Genomic DNA, 10,923 nt, shown 5'->3' on the forward strand with positions numbered 1-10,923 from the left:
AGATCTTTGTCCACCTTGTCAACACTATAAGTTATTTAACCTATATTAATAAAATGTTGTACATGTTTCGAGAATCTAAATCATTCTCGTCATCAGTGACCAACATTCAACCAAACCATTTGTAGACTTGATACTTAACCTCCTAACAATTTACTCTATATAAGTTGTAATTAAAATACAAGACTTCTGATCTAAATAAAATATTTAAAATTGCATAAAGTTCACAAATTTTTCATAAAATAAGCACCTCTTCTTAAAATTCTTATAATATCACTAAAAACATCGTGTGCATCTACAATTTTAAACATTTTATTGCAATTCCTTCTGTTTGAAACTTAACTCCGAATGGCCTGGTGTGATGTACCATTCCATTGCACTATAAAACAAAAAAGAAGTGCTAGTCTTAAATGCAAGAAACGTGTAAAAAATCCTTGAATTAATAAAAGACTTACTGATATGGCTGCTTGTATACATATCAAATCGTGAATAATGCGGGTGAATTTTATTCGTGATTGGATACCTTCCTTCCAGAAAATACGAACCTCTTTTAATCCCTAAACCCAAAAAACAAAATTAGAACCCCAATGTGATGAAATGAAAAGAAGACTGTAAGACTAGAACAATGGCTGAATTACTGCATGGTTATACCAGACAATGTGTCAACAACAGCTGATAGAATAACACAAGGGGGGGTTTGTTGTTGTTGTGGTGGTTGTTGTGGTGGTGGTGGTGGTGGTGGTTGTTGTTGTTGTTGTTAGATCCACCTTGTCAATATTTAATATCTGTTGTTAATTCAATATTTCATTTTTGTACATGTTTCAAGAAATGCCATTCTCTTCCTCAGTGAATAAAGAACACACGAAAAATTTCTTATATTCTGGGAAAGGCTTGGACTTAATTACTTAAATATTTATATTAAAATATGAAATCATTGCATGTATGGCATTAAAAGGTTCTCTTGTAAAGTAAAATTTTGCATTTAGGGTTCCTTTAAGAAAGGAGGATTTTGATAGGGAGATGAGAATAATTTACATTATTGCCAAGAGTAATGGGTATTCCAAACATTGTCAATAGAATAAAATAATTAATATACCCAAAACATACCTCATTAAGGAGCGGAAGGAGAAAGAAAGTTTTGTGGTGCTCACATACAACAACAGATGTACATAAGGATTATCAAAGATTTTTAAGAAACAAGGGATCAAAATTGCATACAGAATGGATAATAACAATAATAAAATATTATTTAATTTGCATATAATTAATAGAGTTAATAAATATCATAAATTGGGAGTTTATTGAATAACTTGTCAAGAGTGCAAAAAGCAGTACATTGTACTGTCAGGAAGGAGCTTATAAATCTGCTATAAAGAATACGTAAATCTGATAAAACATAGGAATTACTCGGCAATGTGCGAACACATGCATGAGAATAATGTTAAATTTACGGATGTAGAAAAAGTCACGAGGTTCCTACGCACAGTTCAAAAAGGTAAATTTATGGATATTTTAGAAAGGTTGTGGATTTATTTGGCACAGAAACAGAATAACTAATTGAACTTAAATTAACCATTGAATGAAGAGAACTTATTATTTAAATTGGCCTGATTATACATAAGAAAGAAAAGAAGAAAGGAAATTAAATAATATTGCAACATCTTAATCCCTGCCCTTCTTTTCTACCCCTTCCCCACCTTTTTCCCCTCCCATTTTGAGGTCATCGGCATCCAGTAGCATTCACGTTTCCCTCTTCCTGCCCTTCTTCCCCTTCACCACCATTACAGGAAGACAAGGTCATACTTGTTTTGATTTTTGAGTCAGCTGTTGTTGACACGTTGTGCGGTATATCCATGCAGTAAGTCAGTCATTGGTCTAGTCTTACAGTTTTCTTTTCATTTCATCACATTGGGGTTCTAATTTTGTTTTTCAGGTTTATAGGACACAAGGATTAAAAACCGGCTCAAATTTTCTGGAAGGAAGGAATCCATTCACAAGTAAAGTTCGGCCACATGTATTCACAATTTGATATGTATACAAGCAGCCATATCAGTACGTCTTTTATTAATTCAACTTCAGTCCTTAATTCAAAGGTCTTTTTCATGTTTCTTGCATTTAAGACTTGCACTTCTTTTTTGTTTTATAGTGTGATGGAAAGATATATCACACAAGACCAGAAAGAGGTTAGCCATATGGAGAAAGTTTCAAACTGAAGGAGCAGAAATAAAATGTTTGATATTGTTGATGCACACATTGTTTTTAGCGATATTATAGGAATTTTAAGAAGATATGCTTAATTTATATAAAAGTTTCTGGTTTTTTATGTAGTTTTGAATATTTTATTTAGATGACAAGTCTTGTATTTTAATTATAACCTATTTGGAGTAAACTGTTAGGAGGTTAGGTATCGAGTCTGCAAATTGTTTGGTTGAATATTGATCGCTGATGAAGAGAATGATTTAGATTCTCGAAACATGTATGACATTTTATTAAGATAGCTTAAATAACATGTTATAGCATTGAGAAGATGAACAAAGATCTTTACCAGTGATGGTCAGTGGTGAACGGCACTGAGTCAAGTCAATGTCATTCTGTACCATCCCAGAATATACCACTTAGTCAAGCAGTTTGTCTCCTTATTCCTAAGTCCTACCAGTCCAAAGTTTGCAACATTTTTGTAACATTACTCTTTTATCAGAAATCACTTAGAACAAATCATACTGCTTGCTTTTGGATTTCTTCCAGTTCTCAAATCGAGTAATCCTAGTAAGAGTCCGATACACTAGAACCATACAGTACTCTTAATTGGGGTCCTACCAATGACTTATGCTCCCTCTATTTTATATCCTTACTACAACCCCAAAATACCCTCATAACTATATGAAGAGATCTGTAACCTTTATTTACAGCCTCAATAATGTGGTTGCCGCAATGAGGACTATTCCTCTTGGTGAAATTTGCAGTCTGAATTTTCTCCCCATTTACCATCACTGCTGTCCATCTCATAACTTTATCGAGGTCATTTCGCAGTCACTCACAATCCTGGAACTTATTTATTACTCTAAAGGTACCGTGCTTGTTCTCTAGCGGACTGACAGAGAACCGTACGTGAGGCAGACTCCAGACTTGCAGTCCTTATTTTGTTATGAGTGTGTAGTTACTCTGATGATAATGGCAGAGAAACGAAGATCAAGTAAATGCAATTGTTGCGTTGTCAGCTGTTCCAATACTTACCGAAATACAGGAATTGAAGTACAGTTACATTGTTTTCCAAAACAAGCGATAGAAGTGGGCAGAAGGGGGCAAAAGTTACAAGCAGCTAACCGAAGGAAGTAAGTACACATACGTGCTGCACATGTTTGCAATAAGGTCAATTGACCCGATTTAATTTTTGTGTTAATTTTTAGCATTGATGGATCACTTTGGCAACCTATGACTTACTCAAGAATATCTAGTGCACATTTCAGTGGAAACAGAAGCTCTGGACACCCACTAAGTTTGACAACGTTCCGACAATATTTCCTGATGAATACAAGAAGGGGACTATATTGCCAGGTTCTAGCTTACACTCACAGACAACTCAAGCAATTAAAAAAAAAAAGAAGACTCAGATGGAAAATTTTCGACTACAATTTGCACAAGTAACATAATTAAGGATGTATTCATGGGAACAGATGCACCTGATTTTCATTGTTCAGACTTCAGGTGTACTCGTTATATAATTGAAAATGACGTAAATACAGAAGCATGTATTCCATTTAATTTCGGTCTGGGGTCTGGAAGAGGACATTTTAAAACATGATCAAATGTGTGAAACAGAAGACGATCATGCAGACATCAAGAGCCCAGGTTTCCAAGGATACAGTTCCATAAGTAACAATACACAATTGCGTGATTTGACAGGTGTGAACATCAACGTCCTTGCCGTACTCCTTGCATTATTTGTTACCAAACTGTAATATTTCTGAAGTATGTAAAGAAACCAGATTATTAGTTTTCATAGTGAAAATGAAAACTGGAGTGTCCTATTCTGCTTTGAGAGTGCTATTCGTTGTTCACAGGACTACAATTTCACGTATTTTTACAATCGTGCTTATGCAACTCGCGCTTTGTATGAAAAATTTCATATTCTGGCCTAGTAAGGAAAGTGTTCAAGAAACAAACCTCCAGAATTTAAGAGAAATAATAATTGTTGAGTCATTATTGACCTCACAGAATTTAGGGTTGAACAGCCTTCACAAGTAGATCAGAGAGTGTATTTCAATTCTCAATACAACGGTTGCTATACTGCAACAATTTTGATTGCAATCACGCCTAGTGGTATGATTGGCATTAAACGAAATAGTGGTTTATTAAATTTCCTTCAACCTGGTGATGAGGTCATGGCTGGTAAAGAATTTCCTGGCATCAGAACTAAATTATCTGGCCGCAGTGTCATAATCATGATGCCATCGTTCTTACATGATGGGAGATCAACAGCTGAGGAAATTGAGAGTACTTACAAAATTGCAAGGGTTAGAATTCACATAGGTGTATTCAAAGAATCAAAATATACAATATATTACAGAAATTGTCAACAGACGTCGATGGCATTGTACAAATGTGTTGAGTGTTAGCGAATTTGCAAACTCCGATAATTAAAGAATAGTTTGAGAATTTTTCTACCATCAGTTTGTTTTATATATTCTTTATTTACATTTTCTATTGAACTGTTCAGTGTTTACCAAGCAATAATTGACAAATGATTACTTCATTAATATTAGGAATACTGCTAATTTTTGGCGAGTAATTACTGAGGTGGAAGTTAGAAATTTTGGTGAGACATTTCTCAACATACTTATTGTCCTTATAAATAGGTATTGTCACCTGTAGTGCTTTTGTTAAATTCATATAGATCCCATATTTTTAAGCCAGTTACATACATCAGTATTTGTATTTGTGTGTAATACAGTATCTTTCACTTAATATGGGGCCGGCCGGGTTGATGGGCAAACTGGTCAGATGAGCACATGGCAACTTGCTAAGCTTCGGGCCGAGAGAGCATCCAAACGAATCCCATTTAAATAACAAGCACACATAATAACACATAATCGAAGTAAAATAATTACTCACCTTGTCACAGAAGATGTTGAAAATGTCCTCCACCTCCATCTACACATTTCTGGCATCGTCTAGGGAAATTTTAATTCACACGCATTAGTTGATCTACCGAGATAGCCTCAAATTCTCTCATGATATTTTGTTTGAGTTCATCTAGAGTGTGAGGGTTTGTTGCATAAACCTTGTTTTTCAATTTTCCCCATAAATAAAAATCACAAACCACAAGATCTGGGGATTTTGCGGGCCCCAATGGTTTATTAATTACTCTGTTGTCAAAAATTTCCTCAATTAAACTTAATGACTCGTTAGCTGTATGTGTGGTTGCTGAGTCTTGCTGGAAATATCCAGACTGGCATTCATTGTCCATCAGTTGTTCAAAAAATGATACAAGAATGTCATCCCTATATCTCTGCCCATTGATTGTGGTTTCAAAAAATATAGGCCCTATTATCCTGTGTGCAGTTACTGCCACCCACACTCCCATTTTCACATTATGTAGGGGTGTTTCATGTATGAAATTTTCAGGTTTTTCTGAAGACCAGTACCTATTATTCTTGCATAAAACATGTCCACTTAAATGGAACCATGCTTCATCAGAGAATGTTATTAATTTTGGATCAAGTACCCCATCATCAGCACCCTTTAAAACCCAGTTACAGAAATTTACCCTGCTCTCATTATCACGTGGACGCAACTCTTGAACAACAATGATCCTGTATGGTTTCAGTTTTAACATTTCTGTAGCTCACCACGCAGTGGTAATCAAAATTTTTGTTTCCCGCAAAAGTTTTTTGAATGATTTTGTAGGAGTATGTTCTAATTTTTCCCTTACCTCGCATAATTTCTCCTCAGTAAGCACACGCTTTTTTACTCTTCGCTTTCTATCGAGAATCAAACCTGTGCTTCTAAATTTTTTCACAAGTCTTCTTACAGTTTCTCTACCTGGAATGTTCACATGCAGGAATTTTCCCATATACCGCCTTCTAACTTCTCTACAGGAATTTGTCAATTCATGTGTGTCGTATATGGAAATCTTTTGTTGTAATATGTACGCAGTTTGAGGCATTATTGAAACAATAGGATTTAACACTTAGCAAAAACACGTTATAAAATTTTGAAACACAGTAACAATGAAACATTAACCACATACTCGTAAACAATAACCACTAACACGTACACACGTTATAAACTTAAAACACTTATAACATAAAATAGGCTATTAACGAAATAACAAAGTCAACTTTACTTGGCAAATCCGCATGGCAACTGTTTCAGCTTCGTGCTGCCATGTTCTCGTCTGACCCTCAGCTCGCCCTTCTGTCTGCTGCGCTTTCACTTTGAGTGAAAGACTCTGTACATACAACTTGTCTTTAAATATATGTTTGTTTGCTTGTCAACATAAAAATAACGTACTCGCACATTTCCTGCCTCATCTACTATTGATTTATCTTTACAGGAAGGTGGACACTGAACTTCTAACACTTTCAGCTACATTTCCCTTGAGAATTATAGCATCTGGAGACCCACAAATCCAGGCTGTCGAATAACACAAACACCAAATGAACTTCCTTAACATTCTACTGCCTCACTTTCCATTTCACTTCTGTAAGAAAGTGTGTTCAAATCAGCTCACCCTGTTGCAGAATCAGCTACAAATGAGAGTACTAAAGTATCAGTTATGTTGCCTAGTTTTGATCTGATGTGCTTCAATGCTAGCAGATATTCTTATCTTTTTTTCTTGAAACCATTGAGGGCTTCATGACTGAGGTACAGTGTCCAGGGAAATTTTAATGATATGATCTGTATCTACCTGCACTTTGCTGGTGAGAAACATTTTGTCACTCACAGTGTGGAAGGTGTATTTGTCTGGTGAGCGTACGTTGTTAGAGACTTGTAAATGTAATAGCTGTGTCACAGTTTCCTCACATTCTTCTCTCTCCACATCATTCACTACCCTGTCCATCAATGAGGTGACTACAGCCCTGCGCAATTGTTCAATTTCATTTCTTGCTTCTACTCGAAGCATTGTACAAATACTGCAAGGGACGTTTTTTAAAATATTCTCAGGTAGTTCGAAGGGGAGAAGAGATGACTCCAAAGTCTTTTTACGGAACAGTTCTTCACGTTTGCTTTTCCTATATTTTTCTCTTGACATTGTTTTCAGACTAGGTTTTCCCCATTGTTATGGATGGTCTGTTTTGGAGACAATACTTTAATTGTTTACAAAATACACTACCACAGCTACATGTTTGCAAGTTCCTCTTTCTCTTGCAGGACAGGAACATTCACTGCTAGCAACATTACGATTCTGCTCAACCTAAACACAAAATAAAAATGCATACTACTTATGAATACATAGTGAACATGCATCAAGTAATCCTTACTAAATAAGCTTTATAAATTGTTATCTAACAATACCATGCCTACCTCAAATTTCACGATATCAGTCGGCAAAATGAGATGTCTGTTGGGTAACTTTTCCTGTGATATATCTGAAACCATTCAAAATTAACTCTTCAACATCTTTCATTCGTTCATATGGCCACTGACAGCAACATTTTTTTTTTTCCCCCTCTATAGCATGCTGATTCACTTAGATCTCCAAATTGAACCTCTCTAAACAACCCGCAACTTATTTGAATGTCACACATTGTACTGAGACTCTTGCAATACATCTTACCTCTTGTTTCAGAGTGGGCCACTGTGTAGTGCTAGTAGTAGCATTTTGAGCTACCTGCACAGTGCCTATATAGCATAAACCCATCCACAAAAAGCCTTATCTGTGATTTCAGTTCTTACTCGTATCATTTGGGGATATACATGTAAAAACATGAAGGTGCAATAATACTGCATTGTTTATCCACTCTCCCCCTTAATCACTACACTATTCTAATTCTCTTTTCTTTTTTTTTTTTCAAATGGTACAGTCAAAAGTTCCACCTTTTCAATACTAAAAGATTTTTGTATTTAATTAACAATTAACAGATATCGGTACATGTTTCGTCCATCTTGTGGACATCATCAGCCGAATAATTGTAAGAATAAGTACAATAGACAAGGACAAAAACACATTAAAATGATTTGGATTACCGAATATGTCAGTTAAAATGCATATTAAAAAATTTTTTGTTTGGAGAATGTTCTGGAGCACAAATGTTTGGTTCTATTAAAATGAAGATAAAGATATTAAACACATGTGATAGTTCCAATAAAATATGATAATCAAGCTCTTCTTGTTGGCATGATGATGTTGTTGACAATTCTTAGTTATAAGAAGTTATATTTGACTACTAGGGGCATACTATATAGTTTTACACTTTTATTCTTGTACGTCCGGGTATGTTTCACATTTCTTTTTTGAAGGTGGTGATGTGTAACTAGTGTCTTGTTCCACCGTTTGGTAGCAGCACATGCCCAGAGGCCAACAATTGCACTCGTCATAGCCATTTCATAACAACACTGACAGGGTAGGAGCAGACAACATGAAAAGCAACCATCAGGAACAACGCTATACGACTTGGTTCCTATGGAAAGAAGGCGTGACCACGCAGAAATTCATTGACGCTTGGTGGCAGTCTGTGGAGAACATGCGCTGTCACGGAAAACAGTTTACAACTGGGTGGAAGGTTGGAAAACAGGGCGCACATCAGTGGACAAGGGAACCAGTTCTGGAAGGAATGTGACAGTGTCAACACCAGCCAACGTTGTCCAGATCGAACAGGCCTTCCAAGGAAAGAAATGCATCACATTTACGGAAATGGAGGCATCTACGGGAATTAGCTGAAACACCCTGCAGCGGATCGTGCACGGCCACCTACAGTTGGGGAAGGTGTCATCCACGTGGGTGCCTAGACTTTTGTCTGCAGACGAAAATCAGAGGTGTGTGGATGTGTGCAGAGAACTTTTGCAATGCCGTGATCAAGATCCAGCCGACTTCATGGCTAGACTCGTGACTGGTGATGAGACATGGCTCCATTACCATAAGCCCCAAACGAAACAACAATCAATGCAATGGAAGCATAGGGGCAGTCCACCATCAAAGAAATGTCGAACAGTGCCATCAGTTGGCACCAAGTGATTATCACCTGTTCGGGAACATGAAAAAACCTCTGCGTGGTCGCTGTTTTGCGGATTTTGCAGAACTGGACACAGCTGTCAGGGCATGGGTATGCAGCACTCCGAAAGAATGGTTTCAGGAAGGTCTGAAGTGACTGACACATCAATGGCAAAAGTACGTACAGTTATAAGGAGATTATGTTGAGAAGGTGGACATAACAACTGATGTGTAATGTACTTCATTTTGGTAGAAAAATGAAAGTGTAAAACAATATAGTACACCCTTCATATAATTTCATATATGGAGAAATTGTGTTGTAGTTGATCGTCCATCCTTGCCTGCCCAAGAGTGGTTAGCTCAATACGTGTGTTAATGTGTTAATGTTGCCATGTGCCGTCAACATTAACACATGTGTTTCCTTTGTCTTGTGTTTAGGTAAACTGTCCTGGTTTTTTCCACTGCCGAGTTAAGTTCATCGAGATTGCACTGCCAGATATGACCTACAAGATAACTTTGTAAGCCCAGCATTGATCATGAACAAGGCTGTCTCCAACAAGCTCCCTTAAGGTACCCCTACATGCACCCATAAATCAGCCAAATCAGTAAGTGTCCACAAAATTTTGTGAGCACGTGGCACTCGTGGCTTTATCGTACACCACACTGGCAGCTAAGCGTACATCCTGGCTGGTCCTCACTTTTAAAAGGCAAAACAACACATTAAAAACACAGTTCCCTGACTTGTCTGTAGTTTTATTATAAAAAAAAAAGGCTTCAGTACTCACCTTCAGTTCTTTTATTCCTTTATATCCCCTACAATAGGAGTGTAATATTCCTGAATTCAGTTGGCGGATGGCATGTCTCCACTACCTTTCACGTACTTGAAAAACACTCCTGCATCTTGGGATTTTGTACCTTCTCATCCCTAATTATGGGACTCAAAAATGCCTCAGTTGTGTTAATGTTGTTACTGTTGCCATGTGCCGTCAACATTATTATTATTATTATTATTATTATTATTATTATTATTATTATTATTATTATTATTATTATTATTATTATTATTATTATTATTATTATTATTATTATTATTATTATGTATTTGTCTTCTAAAAGGAAGAGATCTTGTTTGAGGGGTGTTAATACAAATAAGATTATACTTACCTACTGTAATATGTATAATGACTTTCTTCTATTTACAGTTGGAGGAGTGTCAGAGGCTACAAGAGCGTATTCGTCGTGATGAGGGTATTTTGTTCCCTACGCAATACTTCCATAAAGTTGATGAATCCTGGATTTACAACAACCTGTTGGTGAAAGTGTAAAGAGTCTACCAGCTGTGATATAACTAAAAATAATAATGACTATTGAAAAAATGGATCATTACAATTAAACAAGTTACGCACGTTTTTTAAAATGTTATATTCAAAGAACTTATATTTGTATAGTTCAAGAAGCAGTGAAGTAAGAAATGAGGTCATTAAATGTTATTTTGTATTCCTTCATCCTCCTAAATTCAGAACCTCAGTAGAAAACATTACCTTTTACAACCACATTGAACCTGAAAGTGTATTGTTGCATTAGCAATTGTTCTGTTACACATTGACTTCTTTCTGGTGGGGAGATATCTATGTGTAAATGAAAGAGTTAGTTTATATTGTTATCTGCTTTCTCAAGGTCCTTTATTTTTTCGTTTCCCTTTTAGGAAGTGATGTTAGAATAATGGTGAGACCTGCAGCCAGATTATACTATTGTATTTTGGAAATATTCTC

General features: G+C 36.1%; 1 protein-coding gene across 4 annotated transcripts in view; it reads left to right on the forward strand.

Annotated features, from left to right (window-relative positions):
* LOC136864120 (oxysterol-binding protein-related protein 11) overlaps positions 1 to 10,641 on the forward strand; it is a 353,345-nt gene extending 342,704 nt beyond the window's left edge. For all 4 annotated transcript variants that reach the window (XM_067140720.2, XM_067140724.2, XM_067140721.2 and 1 more), the window contains one exon: positions 10,354 to 10,641. In XM_067140720.2, the coding sequence (XP_066996821.2) occupies positions 10,354 to 10,476 (123 nt within the window). In that variant the 3' untranslated portion in view covers positions 10,477 to 10,641. The remainder of the gene's footprint in view (positions 1 to 10,353) is intronic.
* Positions 10,642 to 10,923: the final 282 nt, after the last annotated feature.

This window comes from Anabrus simplex, chromosome 2 (assembly GCF_040414725.1).
Source record: "Anabrus simplex isolate iqAnaSimp1 chromosome 2, ASM4041472v1, whole genome shotgun sequence".
NCBI lineage: Eukaryota > Metazoa > Arthropoda > Insecta > Orthoptera > Tettigoniidae > Anabrus > Anabrus simplex.